Source organism: Tamandua tetradactyla, chromosome 23 (genome assembly GCF_023851605.1).
Source record: "Tamandua tetradactyla isolate mTamTet1 chromosome 23, mTamTet1.pri, whole genome shotgun sequence".
Lineage (NCBI taxonomy): Eukaryota > Metazoa > Chordata > Mammalia > Pilosa > Myrmecophagidae > Tamandua > Tamandua tetradactyla.
This window is the reverse complement of record NC_135349.1, coordinates 34,159,905-34,183,351: the sequence shown is the minus strand read 5'-3', so window position 1 is coordinate 34,183,351 and position 23,447 is coordinate 34,159,905. Positions and strand designations below refer to the sequence as shown.

At 40.2% G+C, this 23,447-nt stretch overlaps 1 protein-coding gene across 3 annotated transcripts in view; it reads right to left on the bottom strand.

Moving 5' to 3' along the window:
- Window positions 1-23,447, bottom strand: part of USP31 (ubiquitin specific peptidase 31) — a 133,735-nt gene continuing 110,288 nt past the window's right edge. For all 3 annotated transcript variants that reach the window (XM_077141557.1, XM_077141559.1, XM_077141558.1), the window contains 3 exons: window positions 22,927-23,085; window positions 20,508-20,660; window positions 1-18,448 (listed from right to left, as the gene is read on the bottom strand). In XM_077141557.1, coding sequence (XP_076997672.1) covers window positions 16,881-18,448; window positions 20,508-20,660; window positions 22,927-23,085 — 1,880 coding nt within the window. In that variant the 3' untranslated portion in view covers window positions 1-16,880. The remainder of the gene's footprint in view (window positions 18,449-20,507; window positions 20,661-22,926; window positions 23,086-23,447) is intronic.

Below are 23,447 nucleotides of genomic sequence, written 5' to 3'. Positions count from 1 at the left end.
GGGAGCAGAGGGCAATCAGTTTGATTTTCAAAGATATGATCCAGAAATTGGACATATCAGTTTCTCTTACACCCTCCTGGCCAGAATTTAGCCACATGACCACATGTGGCTAAGAAATGTAACCTTTAGTAGGGCAAGGAAGAACAGATTATGGAGGACAATAAGTTTCTGCTGAAGAGAATGAGATCACTAATACAGAGTTATAACTATTTCTCAACACCTCTTAACATTTGCCCAAGTGTTAACAAAATTTATTTCATAGGCTAAAGCAGGAAACCTGATATCCCACCTAGCCCCAATCTAGTGAATGATCAATCCCAGAGTTTCCCCAAACTCTAGACATTTTTGTACCAATTTATAGTTCCTTCACAATTTTTGCCATATTTTTCATCTATGTCCCCTGCAAAACCACGTTGCAGCCCTTACGCCAGAGACACACACAACCTTCCTGATCTTGTTTATCGCAGTTTTACACATGTCCTTCAGATTCTCCAGACTCATGCATCACCTCTTTCCTTGTTTCATAGGGAAACATATTCCAGAAGTAAATAGTGAAATTACTAGAGTACCTTAAACCAGAGGTTCTCCACCCTGGTTGCACATTACAACTACCTGGGGAGCCAGGTATTTACTCTGTGCAGTCTTCATCTTAGACCAATCCAAACAGAATCTTTAGGTAAGGGTTTTGGACTTTAGTAATTTTTAAAACTCCCCAGGGGATTATAATGTACATCAGGGGAAGAGATCTAGTACCTTAACGTTCAAAACTACTAAATTTCAAGCAAGGACAAAATACGGTTCTTTCTATTTCATAACAAGAGAGTGCCTTGTTCAACCCTGGCTTAGGCGGGGATGGTTCCTCTTGTAAATCTAATGTCACATTTATTCTTACCCATGGTGGGGAAGTGAGACAGGAGGGATTCCTTTTTTTTTTTTTCAGACAGAAGAGGGTACATATCTTTCCAAGGTCTTTCAGCAAATCAATAAGCTCTTAACTTTGCTTATATGGCTGAAAGTTAGGTAACTGAGTTTCACAGGCCCTGCCTTTCACCTTGATTGAAGATTCGAACAATAACAGCTTATCCAACACCATGTACCTGATTCTTTATTAAGTGCTTTACATATATGAAATTCAGGCATAAGACAATTAAACTATTTGTCCAAAGTCAAAAAGTTAGTAAGTGGTTCCAAAGACCACAATCTTAGGTGCTACGCTAGACTATCTCTGCTGCAAGAAGGAAGTGGCTATCCCCACTACTATGACCTCAGGTTAGAAAGAGGCCAACATGACATTCAGATCAACCAAACATGAGTTGAACATCTAAATGAGTTGGTAAATTTTGATGCTACAGCTCAAGGTTTTGAAGCAATAGAGCCTCAAACTTTTCCCTACCTCCTTTGCCCATCCTCTTACCCACCTGCTCCCCCAGGTAATTCCACATGGAGCCCTTCTAGAACATCTTTGCCCAGCCAGCTCTCAGAACCCTTTGGGGGGCTACCCACAGCAATCTCTCCTGCTCTCCCTGACAAGGGTCAAGCATACTCCAAACATCCACTGGGCTGCTGCAAAGATACAGGGTGTCTTGCCCTCATTCTTCATGGAGGTCTGGCTGCTGGTACCCCATTAGCTCTGACATGCAGGCCTCAGAAGGCTTCAGGGAACACAGGAGCAGTTTAGTAGAAAGTGTCATGAAAATCGTCCCTTTGTTAGTCCTTTTTGCAATGTCACTGACAAGCTGTGTGACACAGGAGCATTAATTTTAAATGCTGACCTGCCACAGCCACACAGACTTGTTTGGAGCAATGATAAATGAAAACCAAATTGCAAACATGGCTGGAAGCTCAGTGGTGAGGAGCTGAGGCTGCAGGTCACCTATGCGCCTGCTCATTCTCCTGTCCCCATGATACCTTCAGCCATTGCTTTATACCTCCTCAATGGCCCTGTGAAGCAAAAGGTGACTGCTGAGGAAAGGGAACACAGTATTCTCGGCTGGTAGCAGGCAAGCTGATGAAGAAAAATTCACTCCCTCAGTACGGTTTCTGGATTTTGTGTTAATCTTCATTTGAACCATCCTGGGTAGAGGTGTTTTAATTGCAAGCCACTTCCATTCTTTTTCTGGAAGCAGGCAGGGCATAAATTATAAAATAAATAAATGAATAAGATACATCTAATTATTGTTATTAGTTTCTTACTTGAAGGTACTTCGAAGCTGCTTCTTATTAAAGTCATTCATCAAGGAGCCACTGTGCCCTTTCCAAAGGCGTTGCTCCCAGGATCCATGAGATGCATTACCTCACACAACACGCAGCACTTCATATTAACATGGAGGACACTGATGGCTGTGAATTCCTCCCTCAGCTTAAACTCAGGCATGATGGATGGATGCTTCCCGAACATGGTGAACATTTCTTCAGCCATTCATCAGCCCCATCACAAACACAGGTGCCAGCCAGAGCAGACGTCAGATTCAAACCGCCTCCTGCAGAGCAGATCTAGAAAAAGCCACACTCCCCACACAAGGGTCTTATAAATTTTTCATGTGCTGCAGTCTTTTGACTTATTAAATATTTATAACAATGTCATTATCTACCAAACAAGTCACCAAGCTGCATCTGAGGACCTCAGAGCAAGACTCCTGAGTGCAGAGCAGAGATGTCCCTTCAGCAACCCTCTTCCCCTCAAGAACCTTTTCAGTAGAAGTAGTTGGGCCTAGCAGACAGATTTTTCTGACTTCCTTAAGAAATGCCTTTGTAAGGTTTCTTCAGGCTTTGGTGCAGCACCCTGGTGGAGGAAGATCAAAGCATGAGGAAGTCAAGGATATTGAGTGGTTGTTCCTGACCTACTGTCCAGGTCACTCTTATCTCTCTGGGGTTCCAAAGTTAAGAGTTCTGATATTTCAAGTAATGCAGATGATGTCTCCAGGCAAGAGATAAAGAACTTTAGTTGCGCTTGCCAGTGCAGTGCGCTGCTTTAGGAGCTGGGGCCAACATATCCAACAGTCATCCTCCCAAGTTTCTTCTGGGCCAGAGCTCACTGCATTCCCCAACAACGGTTAAAAATGCCACCCCAATCTTGCCTGCAATTAGGTCATAGGCAGGTGATCCAATCATCCTGGTCAATGGGATCTGAGGAAAGATTTTCATGGACAGGGATGACCTGGAGAAATATCTTCCTTTCTGGCCCAGAGAAACCTTTTGGGGAAGGTCCTGCCTTCATCAGCTGGATTTTGGTATGTTTGGCGAAAACTGAAGAACTAATCTGAGGATGAAGGCTACCATGCTGAGAATGGCAGAGCAGAAGAATAAGAAGAGCCTGGATCTCTGACCACACTTCTGAGGCACAAGTTGATGCTTGCAACTGCCCTGGACTTTGTAAGTGAGCTTTCACTATCAAAATACCATAGTAATAAAACTGTTGTACACAAAGATCTACTGATGGATGCTAAAATTGGTGGGCCAAAGTTTGAAAAGAGACATGATGATTTGCTTAGTCTAAAAGTATCTCCCCAAGATACTTATGAATTATCAAAGGAAAAATAGTAAATTTACAGTGGAGAAACCCAGCAAGCACCACCTTAACGAAGGGATCAAGGTTAACATTATTGGTAAAAAGACATATCAATATCATGAAACCTCTGATAGGATGCACTGAGAAGGGTGCATCACTTTCGTGGTGTTCTTGCCCAAATGCATAACTTTAATCTAATTATGAGAAAACAGCAGATGAACCAAAATTGATGGACATTTATAAAATAACTGGGTAGTGCTCTTCAAAAATGTCAAAGTCATGAAAGATAAGGAAAGACTGAGGAACTGTCACAGGATGAAAGGGTCTAAGGAGATATGACAACTAAATGCAAAATGGGATCCTGGAATAGAAAAAATAGGTATTAGTGTAAAAACTGGTGAAACTCAAATAAAATCTATAGTTTGTTTAATAGTATTTTAACAATGTTATGTTCTGATTTTGTTAACAGTTCTATGGCTTTGAGAGATGCCAACATTAGGGGAAGCTGGATGAAGGGTATATGGGAATTCTCTCAACTTTTTTGCAACTTTTCCATAAGTACAACTCTTTTTATTTTTTTAAGTTTTTAGGCAGTCTACCCTAAGAGGCTTTCCGAAATCCTATTACCAAAAAGTAGGGACTTTCATTTCCTGGATTTTCTATAGTAAAAATTACCCAGGGCGGGCCACGGTGGCTCAGCAGGCAAGAATGCTCACCTGCCATGCCAGAGGACCCAGGTTCGATTCCCGGTGCCTGTCCATGTGAAAAAAAAAAAAAATTACCCAGGGATGACAAGAAGGACTTTGTACAATGCAGGATTCTTCTTACTTAGTTGTATATTTTGATTATTAAATTACCGTGTTTAGTACAGTGTAAGGTATCAGAGTAATAGTGTAAAAAAAAAAAAAAGCACAAGCTTTGAAATCAAATAGGCCTAAGTTCAAGTGCAATACTATTTATTCTCTCCAAGCTTCAGTTTGAATATGCAATAAAATTGAAATAAATAAGGCCTACTTTGGTTGGAGATTGTTACTTTTAACTGAAAGCATACAAAATGACACTGGTAATGGACTCTGCTCTCACGTTAACTACATTCTGGTGGGTAAGCTATATGATAAACTGGTGAAAAAATAAATAAGAATTTCAGAGCGTAAAAAGTGCTATGAAAATAAAATAGGGCAATAGGATATGAAAGAGTAAAGGACAACATTCAATATGGTGATCCAAGGAGGACCTTTTGAGGCTCCTTTGAAGTGAGATCTGAGTGAGGAGAAAGGATTTGCCATATGAACTTTTGGGAGAAAACCATTCCTGAGAGGACATAGCAAATACCAAAGCCTTGTGTTCAAGAAACTAAAAGGCAGCTCCTGTGTCTGAATTAAAATAGTGTCTATAAGATGGGGTTAGAGAAGTGGGCAAATTAAGAGATGGATGAAAGAGGTCAGTTAAGAGATCCTGGTAATTAGGACTCAAGTGCTGTCGGTGGAGAGGAAGAGAAAGGGGCAGATTTAGGTTGTATTGTGGAAGTACAGCTGAGCAGGGTTTACAAATGAATTAGATGTAAGGATAAGGGTTGAGGGAAAGAACAGAGTCAAAGATGGGTCCTCAGTTTCTGGCCTGAGGAACTGAGGTGGATGGTGATGCCATTTACTAATAAAGAAAGGCAGGGGTCTTCTTCACTGATATACCTCAAGCCCCAGACCAGTGCTTGGCACATAGTTGGTGCTCTACAAATATTTGTTAAATCAACGGTGGAATGAATGACCAACTTCATGTAGGATGAATGAAAGGTGTTAGCAAGTCTTATAAAAACTAATACCCAGTTCAGTCCCTCAGTCTTCCTGGGTATCTACCAAGGAAGAGGGTGAATCCTCTCTAGAGGAAGATGTCATTCAGAACCTCTGCAACTTTTCCTACACAATGCCTGGTGTTCAATCAAAAGACATGCCCAGAAGTAGAGCCAAAATAAAAAATCATACAATAGAATGATACCCATAGGGGACCAGATACTGCAGTTAGAAGACACAGGCTGTAAATAGCTGATATATTTAAGAAAATAGATGACAAAATGGAGAATTTCACCAGAGACGTTGAATGAGTTTAGTAGTGAATATGAGAACAGAAGGGTTGTCAGATTTAGCAACTAAAAGTACTGGACACCCAGTTAAATTTGAATTTCAGAAAAATGACAAGTAATATTTATAGTATAATATATTATATCTGAACATTTCTAAAAAATTATTCCCTGTTTATCTGAAATTCAAGTTTAACTACGTGTCCTGCATTTTATCTGATAGGCACAGACATAGCTATAAAGAGGATTAATTCAGTGGAAAATAGCCAGACTGAAGTATGAAGATCAAAAAGGGTGGAAAACGCAAAAAGGAGAGTAAGAAGTATTTGAGACATGATTAAAATGTCTAAAATAAATGAAACTGGAGTCCTAGAAGAGGACAGAAAAGTGAATCAGAAACATCTTTAGAGATATGGCTGAGGAGTCTTCAATACTGATTCAGAAAGTGCAAGAGAAAACAAACAAATGAAAACCCCACATCTATGCCCAACATAATAAAACTGATGAAAATCAAAAAGAAACACCTTCAAAGCACTCATGAGAAACAAAAAAAATTACCATCAAAGAAACTGCAATAAGAGTAATAACTGACTTCTCAATAAAAACAATTAGAGCAAGATGACCATGGACTACCAACCTAGAATTCTATTCACAGTGAAAATATCCCTCAAAATTGAAGGCAAAATAAATCCCCAAATAACTAAGGAAGATGTCATTAGCACAGGCTTAGAAAAGAAATACTATATGTGGTAGGTCTTCAAGCAGATGGGAAATGATCCCGGATAGAAACACTGAAATGCAGGGAGGAATGAAGAGCAATGGAAAGTAAGTACATTGCTAAATATAGGGGAATATTGACTGCATAGCATTAATAATAATGTTATATTGATATTAAATGGATATAGCACTAAAATGTAAGATGATAGCACATGGTGGAAGGGGGTTAATGGAATTAAAGTGTTTTCAGGCCCTGAAGGGATAAAAATTACTAATTTTTACTAGACTGTTATAAGAATGCATGTTGAAACTGCAAGGCTAACCATTAAAAGAAGAGTAAAAAATGCATAACAAACAAGGTAATAAAGGTGAAAACTGGAATTAAAAGTACTTGATTGATCTAAAAGAAAGATTAAGAGAGAGGGGAAAATGAATATGAAACAGGCAGGACAAATAAAAAAACAGTAAAATAGTAGATGCAAACCAAATGTCTCAGTATTTCTATTAAACTTAAATAAATTAAGTATCCCAATTAAGACCTTAATGATTATGTAAATACTATTACCTACACTTTAAGAATGTGAAGAATCTGAAGCATTGAGAGGTTAAGTAACCTGCCCAAGGCTGTCCAGCACCAAGTCAAACCTAGCACTCTGCCTCCAGGGCCTGTATCACCTCTCCAAATGTTCCCCTCCCTCTCTGTTCCTCCCACACTGCTTTAGGTCACCCCCTTCACAGACAGCACTCAGATTCCTGCAGTAAGCTCCTAACCTCGGCTCTTGAGAACCGCATCGTTGCCATGGTGACCATGATAACGTACAAACTAGATCTCATCTCTCCCCTAAATTAAAACCTACTCTTGGATTCTCATTTTCTTCATGATAAATCTAACAGGTCATAAAAGGTCCTTCTAGAGAATGCCCCTCTCTCCCCCCACCCCACCCCCATTTCATCCACTGCTTTCTGACTTCCTGCCCTATATTCCAGGAAATTCGTGACCCTGGGGTTTTCAAAGTGCAATCAGTTCCACCTATCCTAAAGCTGTTTCAGTGTCCCCTCAACAGTAAAGCTCTCAAGAGCACCAGCCCCACCTCCCTATAGCTAGTTATTTAAAGGGAACCATTTACTGCATACCTTCTCCACCAAACACTGTGTTATATACATAATTTCCATTGAACTCTCAGAACTTTGTGATGCAAGAACTTTCATTTTCCATCTTCTAGGAGGGCAGGCAGACTCAGAACAGCTAGGTAGATTGCCCAAGTAAATCCATTAATTAAATTAATAAGTATTTATTAAGTATCTACCATGTGTCTGATGCTCTCCTGGGTGATGGAAAAACAGCAATGAACAGAACAGGCAAAAATCCCTACTCTCCTGTGAATTTACACTCTAATTGGGGGATAGAGACCACAAAGAAAACAAATAGGTAAAAGATATACTGTGCCAGTGGAGATAAGCCCCATGAAGCAAAATAAAGGAAGCAAGAAGGGAGAGGGTGTGAGGGTCATTGCAATGTTTTAAAAGGATTCTCATGGAAGACCTTGCTGGGAAGTGACATTTGAGTGAAGGTATGAAGGAGGTGAGGGAATGAGCCATGTGTGCATCTCAGAGTAAAGCATTCTAGGCATAACCGGAAGTGTGGTGGAAGTGGAGCGGGAATGTAATCAATGAGCAAGGAGTAAATGGGCAGCACCCAGTGAACTGTTAATTATTTACTAACCACCTTGACCACCAAACTACACAGTGAGCTCTTCTGATATCCCTGGCATTTAGGCACAGGAAGCACTGCTAAATGGAAAAACCTGGACTTCAATTTTGAGTGAAATAGTCAAGGGGCACCTTCCCAGTCACATCCATTTATAAGTTTGGAACCCTTAGGCTGGTTCTGTTCACCCTCAGTCCACACTGCACAAGCCCCTGTGTCTCCCAGCCACGACTCTTTGAGAGGAAAGACGTATCTGTCAGTTCATCTCTGAGTCCCTGGAACTGGGACTTCTATAAACATTTTCTAAATGAAAGAGAAGAGCAGAATGACAGATAGGCTGGTAGGCAATATGCCTGTTACTGACGCTGGCCTCCTGCTCCCACCCTGGAGCCTTCTCATGGTTCCTGGAGGGCATGGAACCCAATCCCACTGGAGCTGCCTAGATCCTACAGTGGTAAGGGGCACTTGACACCACTTAGGCGTGGTGGGGAAGGTAGGAAATTGGGCTTTGGTGAGCGAATTGCTTTATTAAAACCAAGCACTATCTAGCAGCCATATAACACGGGGGCCACCATGTAAGACTATTCAGGCCGTGCACTGTGAAAGGGTGCTTATCTAACCTAACTTCCCAGCATCCAACCAATACAAATCCAGCTTGGATGCACCAGAAACTTAACTGATTAGTGGCAAGGAGGGACAATTTTGACTAAAACATTGTGACTCAAATCATCTTTCTACTTTCCTCGAGAAAAATGAGCTGTTATAAATCCAAAGAGCAAGTCAAATTGATGTCATATCTCTGAATGCTCTAAGAGATGGAGTGCAAGGTCACTGGGTCATACAGCATAAAGTGAAGATTTATCACTATGGATGGGAGAGGAATCCTTGTGCCCCTGTATAGCAAACGTTGGTGGGGCATGAAACACAGCTAAGACCAGAGCAAACCAGGACTGAATTCCAGAGGGTTTTAGCCAACACACCCAGAGAGGTGGTATTTACCAAATCGGAGCAGAGAAATAAGGAGGAAAATGGCAATATCCACCTGGGAGAACTCAGGAGCCAGCCTGGGAGAAGAGCAAGGAGATACTGGGGTTGTGGATAGGCCTCAAGCCATACCCTGTTGAGTTATAGTGGCCCGGAATAACTTCCTGGGCAGTTCCCCATGCTTTCTCCAGGAAGGGAAACATGTTCAGAGAAATGTTGACCATTCAAATATTTGAAAATTATCTCCCAAATCCTAAAGAGGCAGACAAAAGATCCTTAAATATTTGGATAAGCTATCAAATTTATGTATTTTTGACACATGGACATTTTCACGTATAATGAAGTTTCTGTATAATCTGTGTATTATATGTGTAAACTCTTTTAAATAGAACCTAAAGCAACATCTTACCATTTTAAATGAGAGAGGCTTATAAGTGGTGTACCTTGGATTTTTTAGTATGTAGTTCACACAAAACCTTGGTTAGGTATGCAGTCTCCTTATCTCCAACCCTAAATGGTAAAGCTATGCCTTAGGAAAGCAAGGTTTCTGTATGATCTGTACTCAACAGTTTCTGAGAACAAATGCTGGCTGGTGATACTCATGCACACTGAAACCCCTACTTGCCAATACTGTACAGAATAAGCAAGCTCCAGTCAGGGAAGAGAGGCCAAGAACACTCAACATTCATCTTTTAAAATAATGGCTGATAATGGCAAAGTTCTCTGGTGCCTCCAAGTGGCCCTAAGTGATACAACATCCTTACTAGAGAGTCATATGCCAAGGGGTGGTAAAGACTGCTGGAGTTCTCTCAGAACAGGTGGTTAAAAACAAAGATACAAAACATCAGGGGACAAAAAGGGGGTGAGAAAACAATGGTTCCTTTTATATTGTTATTGTCTTCCATTATAAAAGTTGGGTAAAAGAGGGAAACAATGTGAAATATTGACAGTATGCTGGAATTGAGTCAGGAAATAACTTCTCATCCAACTTCACAGCCCAGGACAAATTGCCCCAGATCCGTCATGGAGAAAATGGGAGTATAAGCCCTGATTGTGAGAATTAAGTAAGTATGGATATGATTTTTTGTTTTAAAATTTTATATAGAATTATGTATCCTTCTTTAACTTTATTTTTTTCATTTAATGAGATTTTAAAGCACTGTGCATTAGTCAATGCGGTATAAATATATTATTACTAGTCAACACCAGAAAGATCTCATTTGGCAAGAGGGAGAAAAGAGGAATATGGCCTGAAGAGGGCATCATGTAATAAATTTATTATATTCTGTTACATTTTCCACTTTTCTCTTAATTTCAACTATATACTATTTTAATCAACTACTGTTTCAGAAATAAAACGTTTTAAACATAAAAATATAAATTCTGCTTATTAAAAGTGCATACACCTTGAATAATAAACCATACAAATAAATAACCAAAGTCAGTGACACATCTCATGCATTTGTTCTAAAATAATTTAAAATGTATGATACACTTTTCTTCCAGCCTCAAGGAAAGACATTCTGCCTTCCATTTTACTGTACAACTAAAGAGGAAAATTATACAGGTATCACTCTCAATGGTGCATGAACAGCAAAGCATTTTGTGTACAGTGATATGACATGCAGCTTTTAAGACAACTATAGAAATTCCAGTGTAAAAACTGAAGAGTTCAATCAAGAAACAACTTTTGTAATGGGGCTTGAATTCAATTTTAACCAGTGGTGAGAGGCACAGTTGGCGAACAAATCTACAGGGAACATTAATGCATCTGAAAGGCCTATAAAGAGAACTTCAACTTTGGAAATACTGACACTATCTTACCATTTGTTATAATGACATCACACCATTTAGAATAGCACCTAGGAAAATTTCATACTGCATTTCCACAATAACAACAGGTATCACTACTCTGGGTGGCCTTTCTAAAGGAGCATTTCCAACTTGGGGTTTTATTTTTATCTTTATTCCTTTAAATGTTGAAAACACCAGGTAATTTGTGTTATTTTCTTTTTTCTAGGTAGCATAATGCTCAACAGGACGAAGCACCTGAGAAGCACAGCAGATTATTTTGGAGATGTTGTAGTGCATTTAGCTCACCAGAGATTAAAACCAAATTTCATATGCCTCCATAGATAACATATACTGACAAATTTTTGGATGAGTATTATTTGATTTTTTTTAATTACATGAAATAAAACAGCAATGAGCGTAATGGGGAAAAAAAAAAAAAAGGACTCCAAATAAGATTCTTCACATTCAGTTTTAAACTAAAAATAATTCCTGAAGCTACATTCTGGATAAGAACTACAGTAGAGAATGTGCTAAACAGGAAGTTCAGTGGCAGTCTGGGGTATGAGATTATAATTACTACAAAAGGGCACTCGTTCTCCTATCAAAAGCAGGGACAGGTTTTCCAGGGCTGTAAATGTTTTCTATTTTATTGTCTGGCATTTTCTAACTTAGAGTGGCTTCCCTACTTCCCCATGGATCTCAGCCCAGCTGTGGACTCCAGGAGACAGGCTCTGGGGCAAATGTTATGGGACACCTGCCCCAGGAAACACCAAGCAATTTCTACGAGACTGGCAAGTGCTGAGCTATCCATTAAAATGCTCCAAACTCCCAAATCAGGTCTTGAATAGGAAAGGCCCCCATATTTCAAAGAGGAGATTGATATTAGTGCTTCTCAATCTAATTTTCTTTCCTCTCTAACACAATTGAGGAATCTAACTCACTCATCAGTATTTCACTTGGCAGTGATTCTTGCCATATTGCTCAACAAAGGAATGGTGTATCACAGTGGTTCTCATTCTGACTGCTAATTAGAAACACTCAGGAGCTTTAAAATATATGGTCATTCCTGGACCCCACTCCCCTACAAAAGCTGGGAAATGGGGCCCAGACATTGTATTTTTAAAAGTTCCCTTGATGATTCTAGTGAACACTGGACTTCAGAATATCAGACAAGTCATTCAGAGAAGGTTTATCAGAATCTTGGGGAGAGTTAAGTATGTGAGGCTTGAAAAAGCCTCTAAAATTGCTATGGATCCCCCTTCTTCCCCAAATTAGGAAACACTAATTTTCAACGAATGGGAAATGAGTCTAGAACCTAATTCACTGTATAACACTATGATAAATTTCATGGGTTTAGTTTTATTGTGACCAGTGGCTGGGAAGCTCCAAAGTTTTCCGAAACATCTCTAAGTCTCTACAAAAGCATCTTAAAATTGTTAGCATGTTAGAAGCCACATTCTTTCCTTGTGACCACGAGAGAATCCTAGAAGATATAAAAAAATTAAAATCTATAGAAAATGGCAAGTTATTTTTAGAACAAAATATTTTAGGAAAGTCTTCAGGCTAAATACAGTATAGAAACCAGTGTGTGTTCAACATATCCAATTCCATTCCTGCTTGCAAAATACTTATTTTATACACAATCTTGACAATGGTAAAAAACAAATACAGCAATGAGAAACAATATGCGTAAAGTAGAACAATATATCACATTTATGCTCTTCTGTACTGATGCTGAAGCCACATTTTAAAAATTACAAATTCAAAAATAGGGCTCCATAATCTAAGAGTTGCCTTCTGAAAAAAACAAAAAAAACAACTTACATTTAGTGCAGTCTGTATTTTTATTAGTTGCTTGCATAGGTAGTAAGCGCATGCTTTCTGGATTAGATGGGAAGCCATGCAAAATTGTTTTCAGTACTTGGGCAAAAAATGAATGGTCATGCTCAAAATGCAGCTGAGAAAACAAACACTTTGAGAGTTGGTGAAAAGGCAATGTGAGACACTGAGTGTTCATTTACATTAAAACATTGCATTTCCCACTAAAATATATAGTCAGGTTTAATAATAATCTCTCTCATGAAATCAAAAAGACAAAGACAGCCTGTAGAGTAGCAGCTATTTTTTATGTTTATGATATAGGCACTGGTTTATCAGCAAACTTTGTCCTTCTCAATTCCAAATAATACAAAGTTCAATGTGCCTCAAGGTATGTTTTACTGAACCTGTGCTTACAATTTGCAAACTGTCTCAAAAGTCCATGCCAGAAATACTTATTATCTTTGCATCTAATAATTATAACAATCTACATAGGAATCAATAACTTTAGTTATTAGGTAATTTGTTAGAATGAATATTAACTTCAAATGTCAATCCACTTTAAAAAATACATTTATTTGAAATAAATGAGCTTTGCTCACAGATCTTCTCTGCTCCATTTTTCCTTAAGGCTGCCATGACTGCTTCCTTTACATATTGTTCCTACTTTCTTTTTTCATTTTATTTTAGAGGGATGATAACTATTCTCCGCCCCCTTCCCCCCAGTTAAAATCCCCACTTCATCTTATACAAACTTAGATGACCAAATTCCAATATAAAGTGATTGCATGAAGATTTCAATCTCTAAGTAGTAGCAACAGCTCAGTCTGAAAAAGTAGATATGAGAGTGAAATGTGTCCAAAGGTAAAGAAAGGTACTTTTGGTTTCCAGGACAGAGCAGATTTGCTCGAGAGAATGACAAACCTTAGTTGATTCACCAGAATCCGTTTGGTCGCTTTGTTTGGAGGGACTGTCGATCCATTTAGGACATCATCGGCATCCCCTGGCAAATTAAGTGTGTTCCCAGTACTCCTCAGCTACAGCAAATCCCTGAAGCTTTCAGCTTGCTTTTATTAACAAAGCAGGCCCTCAATGAATGTTTGCAGAATGAATAAATGATGAAAGAATTCTTACAAAAGAGTTTTAAAGCAGCCTCAGAAATAATTACAATATTTTATGATATAACACAAAAACACCCACATCGATTTCTATTCATCCAGCATATTATTACTTTCAGTCAGGCTGCTTTTAGGATAAGAAAATACAAAAGGGGAGGGAGATCTTCTAAGATGACATGAGTTTAATGGTTTCTTTGTGCTTCCACCTTATATAAGGATAAAGGCAAGGGCTATTTTAAGGAATGATAAAGCTTCAGTGCACTCTGCATGTCTATAGGAAGACAAATCAAACTTTTTTTTTTTAATAAAGCAAACAAATATTACAGACGTACAACTATTGGTGATTATTTTGTTCCTACTGGAGATAACTGCTCTAACCAGGCTAATCTGGATGTCAACCATAAATGTGAGCCTACCATCCTCAGCAGATGATTTTTAATTGCCTCAAACATAACACATGCCTGCCTGTCAGGCCAAATATCACCAGGAAAACAACAACAAAAACAAATACCAAGCCCTAACCCCTATCAAGGAAGTGAACTGAACCAAATAACAATTTTCCCAAAAGATACTTTCACATCTTAAAGAGCACATCCTTCTCTGGGGCTTAAAGTTGTACCTAGCAGTTAGGGATAATGAAGTTTTCATTTGTTTACCAGCCACAGAAATATATAACTTAAAGTTGCCTAAACAATACTATAATAATTCCTGATTTTTTAATATTTAATTAAATCTGACTCAAGGACTAAACTCCATAGACAATTTATAGATACTGAAATTTTATTTCTGAAATCCCAGGGAATTAAACGGGTTTATGTAGATATTTTTTTAAGACACTAGACATAATGGAAAATCCTTTTCTAGAGGGTTCAAGAATAAAAATTAATATTTACCACTGTGAAAATTAATTTCTATTAATGTTCAACTGATTATAGCCAAAAATTTGTTATTAAAACCCTTCGTCTAATCAAATTATAATTCTAAAACTGCTTCACATACTCAAGAGGTTTCAAATGAGATTTATCAAAAGAAAGAGGTTCAAATTAGACAAATATTAAATTCCTGATACTGTCAATCCCCACACGAGGTGTATCTTCTTCAGGAAATAAAAGTGACACAGGAAAACTAGCAGGGGCTAAACACTGATCAGGCTGCCAGTGTGCCACTGGAAGCAGTAACAGCGTTGCAGGCAGTCACCCCAGAGCCACACTGCAGCAGAGGAGAGCAAGACTGCAGTGGGATGCCAAAGAAATCTGCACAGTAACACCAGGAAACCCATGCAGTTGTAAGTAAGGACAGGGTGCAATGGGCAACAGGCTTATGTTAAACAAACTACCTCAAACACTGTGGTAACTTATACAAACCTGGCTATGGAAATCTTAAAATCTTACAAGGGTCTGAAATTCCAGCTACTCTTGCCATATATGGTCCTCCAGATTTGCAAGTTACCTATTAATGCTCCAATCGACAGCAAAATAAAGTAACCTACAGGGAATAGTTCCTAAGAGGTGTTCATGAGGGAAAAAGAAGAAGAAAGAAACAGGTAGTACAGAATTCACAGCTATGCATGTAGACATGATCCATCTACTTCATACACTAGCAACACTGAAAAGGAAAACTACAAATGGATCTGTGCACCAAGAGTTCAGGAAAACCTGAAGTCTATGTCTGCAACAAAAAAACAAAAAACAACAAAAACCTCAAACATCTGAAAGCACACAGGCTTAATCTGTGTTTGTGGCAAAATGACAAGTGCTACTCAAGAAGAATCAGGGCTATGACTTTCTTACATTAAAGAAAGAAAAGAAAAAGAAAAAAAAAACCCTAAAAACTGACCAGGAAACTATTACTTGGAGACCACCAAAAAGCTTGAAAAACTATGCATTTTGTTTATGTGTAAGATTTTTGTGAGGTTCACTGTTTTCGAGATAAGATATGGAATATAATATGCACTGATGCTGCCTGATGGAAGATACTCCAATCCTGCTTGGAGTTCTGGATAAGAGACTAAACCTTCAGCACAAAGAATAAATAAGTGAATTACTGGAAACAGTCCTAACTAAAACTATCAGGCAGACTCAGAGGTGGACTTGTAATACTTTGTTACCCACCCCTTCAGCAAGCCATCACTGACTTTTGGCATTAGGCAACTTTTCTTCTTCAAGTTAAAAGACAAGGAAACATAAGCATGCAAATACAGGGCAGCATGGAGCCTTCAACTTTTAAAACGTAAAAAGCAACACCAAAAAAAGGAAAACGGTGTATAGATGCATGCATCCAGTTTAGAATCCATTTTTTTACAGGAATCTTTCAAAGATGTTAAATGCTCTACTACATTTCAAAACCCCAATGGCGTTGGCTAGCAAATTTAGAAAGGAAAAAATATTTAACCACCAGTGACTGGCTTTCCAGCTATCCAATTTGCCAACTCTTAGAACATCTCCTAAGAGTCAAGATTGCTTACGGCACACACATCTTTGCAGATATGAATGGAGATAAACACTTCATTCCTACCTCTAAAACCTTCTTTCTGTGGCAGGATGCGCATCCATCCTAGCTAGCTTAGTATATACCTGAGAAACATTAGTGTTAAAATATTGCCCTTTACAAAGACTGGAAGATGGGGCGAAAGTGCAGAAAGCAACAATTTTCTATCAGTTTGCTTCAATGTTAGTGTCACAGTTTTTAGAGTTCCCGGTACTACAAGACAATCCATAATGAGGACAAATCCTGCTCAGATGAAACCCAAATGAAATAACTCATCCTTCTACAGAGCACACTAATGATAGCTTAACTGGTTCACAGGTTTCAAAACCCCAGTGTCCAACAAAAGTCATTAGAGTTCTCTAGGAAGAAATACGTACAATTGCTAAAGGGACCATCCAGGGTATAGTGTACAATTATTCCAGTTAACTTGGTATCAATACTTTGCCTATGGCTGTTATTTGGTTCAATGACAGAATAAGGCGACGCTTTTTAACAATTTGCAATTGAATTCTCCTCACATACACACTCACACACACACACACACACACACACACACAAATCAGGCACATGACCCAAAAAATACAAACAAAAGCATACAGGGCTTTGGTGGGAAGGGAGGGATTCTAAATAAATAAACATCTTTACAGATAAAACACTTGGATTGCAGAAATATCACTGAGGTTTTTGAGAAGGCCGTGCAGAGGTTTGCATGCTAGAAGATAACTTTTTGGAGGATTTCTCAGCAGACTGCCTGCTACCAGCAGACAAGGGAACTCCAGAATCTAGCTGGGAAGACTTGGATCTACGAGTGGATAGCAGGGAATGTTTAGCAGAAGCAGGATCCTTGGAGATAAGCTGCTCTTTTCCAATTGCATTTGCATTTGGTTGCTGGGAATCTGGAGGCTGGTGGCCTTTCTCTGACTTATCATCCACTACCCCCTTACAAACCGACTTGACAGAGCTCCCACCTGCCTTTTTGGAGAGCAAGGTTGTCTTGCCAAGATCTGTCGACCGCCGGGTTTCTTTCTGTCTCAAGGCTGATTTGAAGAAGGACAATCCCTTGTCCTCAGACTTGCTGTCCCTCTTCAGACCAGACTTCACACTTGTGCTGGGGGACCGCAGGCTGGCCATGGAAGAGCTCCTGACATGCTTCCCATCCCCTCTGCTCTCCCCAACTCTGGCCTGACCCACCCGAGGGGAGTTGGGTTTGGAGACGGAGGTGACACTGGTTCTGTCAGAACCCAGGCTTTGTCTGGAGCCCTCCCTACTTAGGCTTCTATCCGAAGTCCTGCTCTTTCCAGGAGGGAAGGGCCCCCTTGTGGCAGAGCCCGAGGCTTTTTTGGCAGATGTGGAGGACATAGCGTAAGTGAAGGAAGAAGTGGGCTTCTGCTTTTGTGGTGAAGGAGATGACGTGAGCTCCTGGGATTTAGGTGATGACTCCTTTTTGGGAAGGGCAGGAGCAGGGGATGAATGATGTCTACTGGCCCTGGAAGAATCTGCTTTGCTTCGGGAGCGTGGGGGCTTTATAGAAACTTTGACAGGAACAGGAGAAGAAGGGGATGTACTTGAAAGAGATGACTCCTGGCTGGCCAAGACTGGTCTTCCCTTCCGCAAGCTTTTATCTGGCTCAGAGGCATGTTTTGAGCTGGGAGATCTCTTGGTTGTGCTCTCTGGTTTCTTTGCAAATGAGCCTGGAAGGCTCGGGGGTTTCACCTCTTTGACTGGAGAGCTGTCTACAGAATCACTCTGATCCACATAAGCAATCTGGTTATTGTTATCAAATGGGTCAGAGATAGGAGGCAAGTGATCCCCTTGTGCTGAGTTTTTGTTCTTTATGTCTATAAGACTGGAGTTCAATTTGCGGATGTCTGATTCGTCTCTGAACACGCCTTCCATGACAGCCAGAGGGGCCCGACCCACAGACTTGTGCTCATGTCGACTGTGACTATCACTTGGTTCCTGGTAACTACTAGAAAGGTTCCTCAAGCTACCAAAGCAAGAGATGGAAACCTTGTCATCCACCGCCTCCCCAATTTTCTCCAAGGTGGAGGCTGATGTGTGAATCGGAGAGTCCCCTGAGAATCGGGAAGGAGAATTGGAGCGCATCTGCAGCTTAGCAGACAGGGACCAAGAAGGTCTAATACAATTTTCATTGACGGCCAAAGGACTGGTGACAGAGGATCTGGATGATAGGCTTTGACGCTGGACACTTCTCACAAATGGTCGAGTTGAAAAGCCTCCTGAATACAGCAAAGAGAATATCATTACATCAAACAAACAAACAAACAAATTCTAGTCACATCTGAAGATCCTGAAGATGAGGAAGGCGAGCCCACAGAGTAGGAGGAGCATGGCCTCTGCAGTCAACACATCTGGAGTTGAGCCACGGTTCTGGAGTGGAATAGCAATCTGAGAGTAACTTTTCAGAGCCTCAGTTTCCTCATCTACAAAACAGGGATAGTCTAACTCACAGGCTGGCAAACGAGTCCCTTTACCTTAACTTCTTATTCTAAATCAGGGGTCTGCAAACTTTCCCTGTAAAGACCCAGATGGTACAACTCAACTCTGCCGTTACAGCACAAAAGCAGCCACAGATGACATGTAAACAAATGAGAGTGGCTGCGCTCCAATAAAACTTGATTTGGAAAAAAAAAAGGCAGCAGGCCAGATCTAGCCTGTGGGCTGTAGTCTGCTGACCCCGGTTTTAGCTCTCCTGGCTACTTGTGAAAATAAATAAAATCGTAGAAGTCCTGTGCCCAGAAGAATACCTGGCACACCACAGATGCTCAGTAAATGTGAGCTACTGACCCAGCTACTTCATCTTAAAGAAGGACGTTTGGGGTTCATGGAAGTGAAATGTCTTGCCCAAGATTACACAAATAATTAGAGACAGAGCTAATGTCAGAACTCACAATACCTTAACCCCGACTCTATATCACATTAGGATGGCCTGTTACTTTTTAGATTATAAAAGTGGATTGGTAGAAAGAATGAAAGACACTTAGATACAATACATTCCTATACTGAGTGACTTAAAACTTCCAAGTAAAATATTCAAAATGAAATTTTATATACACTTGATACTGTAACTGCGGTATTCATAAAACTCTGTACAGGATCCTAAGGGATAGATCCAGTTCAATGGGTACCACCCAGCACCACTATATGATATGCTTAAAAAGATATTGATTTCACCAAGTACAGTTTTTAAAAACAGAGTGTGGGTAAACTAGATCGAGGCTTATTATTAAAACAATAATGATCCTAAGTTAAACGTCTGCCTTGAAAATAACTTCTACCTAAAAAGCGAAGATTCACTAGTCATTTTTTCATAGAATGTCAGGAGCTAGAAAGGAGTTTAGCAATTACAGTCCAAACAGTCTTATTTTACAAATAAATAAGCAAGGTGATGAGGTGGCAGAGCCAGAGCTACAATGAAGACGACTTAGCCCATGATTCTTTCCATCTCCTGCAGCTTTTCCTCCATTTCATTTTCTCAGAATTACCCATCATCACTAAAAACAGATTCTAGCCATCAAACGCTGGCTGCAGAATGTGACCTGCTGGAAGACGAGTCACCATCCTTATTAGAGAAGCTGAGCTCACTCTTCCTCCTTCCAGCTCTCAGTACTTTGGCTGGCTGATCGTTCCCACACCACCAAAGGTTTCTGTTAGAACTAAGGTCTGTCAGCCCAAGTGCTAAGTGAAGGGAAAAAGCCAAAGCTCAATTTTTAGCAGATTTCCCAAGTTTTTATATTGTGAATATCTTCAGAAATCTGAAAAACTACCTCCATGCAGCAACAACAGTTTTTGTTCTAAATGTTTCTGTGCTGAAAAGAACATGCCACAAACACCTCAACAGTATAGTAAGAAGGCAAGAAGCACCTGGAAAAGTCAGGGGTCTCTGTGACTTCTTACTAGGGGAACCTGAGCAAATCACATAACCTGTGAGCACCCTCAGAGCTATTCTGAGGATTTTAAAATGCATTTTGAAAAAATATATATACAGAGCATAAACAGAGTTATACAAAGTAAAAGGTCCAGCCTTCACCTTAGACTTTAAAAGCAGAAAATACAAAGTGGAAGGAAAAAGTCTTAGGTCAAGAAGGAAAAAACAAAGGACCATGTTTCTATAAAATGTTGTTATAATTGTAACCCACAGCTCAGTAGCTCCACTTTCTAAAACTGCTTCTGAATTCCCCAGCAATCTTCTTAGAACTTAGTGCCCAAATATAAGGGGCACTGTACTGTGTCCACAAGTTAGCATTTTTGAAATCTATCACCAGATCCCATACCCACCATCATCTTCACTCCTTTCTCCGGTCATCTCCATGGACTCTGAGAGCGAGGCCAGGGAGGTGCGTCTGGAGGAAGCTGCAGAAGTTACACTGGCTTGCTTGCTCCCTGGAAGGCGACTCACCCAGTGCTCACACAGAGAAGAACTTGTGGAGCCTGCAGAAAAGAAAGTGGGCATAGAGGTCAGGCCAGAATACTGTGGCCAGCTGTGCTCACACACCCTTATGAATGTACTGCTACCTGAACTGGGGGGTGTGGGGTGGAGTGGGGTAACAATGTTCTCTCCATCGAGGTTGGCATTAAGTTCCACTCCTGCTTGAGTGATGTGGGGTCTGGAAGTTTTCATCCAGCTAAGATGAAAACAAGAAGAGCAGATTCCCCCCCACATAAAGTACGTTGTAGTAAAACACAAGTATGGGGATGAATACTTCAAAATGTAAAGTTCAAGTAGTAAGAGCTGGCAATACAATGGAATACAGTCAATCATTCCTACATTCATTCATTCTACAAATATTTACTAAGTACTGACATGCCAGGCACTGGTCTAAACACTTGCAGTAGTATTTCTTACCAACACAAAGAGAAAAAGGACAAAGACAGTGAGAGTACTACAGTGTTTCCTTAGCCTCACAGTTTTGTGGAAATTCTGAGGTTAGCCATTTTCACAATATTAATACACATACATACATACACACAATGTCAATCTGTCCTGTCTGTTTCATGGATGCTCTTAAAATATTAGGGCAACAGAGACAGCTCTTGAAACTGAAGTCAGAAAGCAATATGACTATCTGTAGCACACCTCAACACAGTTTCTCAGCACATCTTACACTCTGGAAAGCATTGAGGGAAGGCAGAAGAGCACTGGCATTCCTACTTCCTTTGGAGAGAGCCAGGTATACTAGATGAAACTTGACTCCCAGCAATAGGATCCTTCTGCTTGAGTGATGCTTCCTTTTAGCTACTTCAAACTTGCCCCTCACAAGCTTTAAGGAGAGGCAGGGTTAACATCCCTAACTTGGTCACACATGACCACTTTCTAGTCTTCTGCCATATTCTATTAAACTCAGTGTCAGGTCAGGTTCATGTGTCAACTTGGCCAGGTCGTGGTGTGTCTGGTCAGGCAAGCGCTGGCCTGTTTGTTGCTTTGAAGACATTTAATGGACTAAAATCATGATTATGCTGACTGCATACACAGCTGATGGCACCTGTAATCAGTCAAGGGGAGTGTCTTCTGCAATGAGTGATGCTTAATCTAATCACTGGAAGGCTTTTATGGAGGATTCAGAAGAGACAGTCTCTCCTCCTGTTTCAGCCGGTGAGCCTCTTCTGTGGAGTTCATCCAGACCCTTCATTGGAGTTTAGTGAGCTTCACAGCCTGCCCTGTGGATTTTGGACTCTTCCATTCCTACGGTTGTCCAGCCAACCTCTCCCACAAGTTCGTTGGGGACCTCCATCAGAGTTACCAGACTGAGGCCTGCCCTACAGAACTTGGATCCTTACATCCCCATAGTTGCCCAGTCAGCCTCTCCTGAGAGTTTGTTGCAGGCCTTTATTGGAGTTATGAGCTTGCAGCCTGCCTTACAGACTTTGGACTCCATGTTCCTACGGTTATGTGAGACACTTTTATAAATTTTATATCTACAGATATCTCCTGCTGATTCTGCTTCTCTATAGAACCCTAGCTAATACACTCAGCCACTGCATTAAAAAGACATGGCTCCTTCTTTGCATCATCGTGGCTACATCCATACTGTGTGTGGGTATTGGTTCCTGTGCTTATTAAACACAACACGTTAGATCCCGTCAGGCTAAACCAAGCCAATTCATATCATTATAGCCTCCCAACATTCCAGTAATAAAACAGACCAATCCTCTTTTCAGAAAAAGAAACTATGTCTTTTTTGCGAAAAAGTGCTTTATACTTTCCAAAATGTTTTGGCATATATTTACCTAATTTGATGTACACAATGACCCCATAGGTAGGCACTGTCATTGTACCCATATTTCAGACAGCAAATATGTGCTCAGATGGGATATGCTGCAAGATAATCCCATCAAGAGTGCCAAAGCCAAGTCTTGGTTCTAATGCCAAATCTCCCAGACTCTCCACTCTGAGAACGATATGCCATGCTGCTTTTTTTTTTTAAAGCTCATTCATTCATTCTACATGTGATTATCAAGAGCTCCCTTGGATGTGCTACCTCTACCTCTATGTGAACTATGAGCTGGGACACAGCTGCTCTCACATGTCTACCATCATGTCCTTGATTGAGGTCATTTTGTTTTCCAGATTAAATGCAAATGTGACAATTAACCATGTCAAACTGAGAGTCATGAGACCTTCTGAATAGGTCCTCTGGACTATTAATTACAAACTTCTGCTCTAGAAAAAGCTGCCCAAGAACTAGAGTGATCTTACCTGCCACTGAGCTGTTGGCTGACCATGAGGGTATAGCTGTCCGCCTCTGGTAGAACAGAATATATGCTGTCTGTGTGCAGACCTCATCTTCTGACAGCTGTTGCACATCACTGTCATCGAAGCAGTACCAGAGACCATCCACAGAGTTCTTACAGTATGCTGCCAAAAAGAGTGCGCCATCAGTACCAGGTGCAGCTGCAATTGCCATCCACTCTAACCACACAGACACCAGCTCTCTGTTTCATATAATTAATTCAAGAACTTCCTAAGGTTGAATGTAGTGACATAGAAAGGTAAAAGAAACAAAACAAACTCTATGTCACACTTGTGCAACATGTTTTGAGAAATTTCAAATTATTCCAAATAGATGAAATTCTATTTCTCCTAGAAAACTCATTATATTCATTCATTTACACCAGTAGTTCTCAACGAGGGACAACTTTGTCTCCCAGGGAACATATGACATTTTTGGTTGTTGCAACTGGGGAGATTGCAAGTGGCATCTAGTGGGCAAGGTTAGG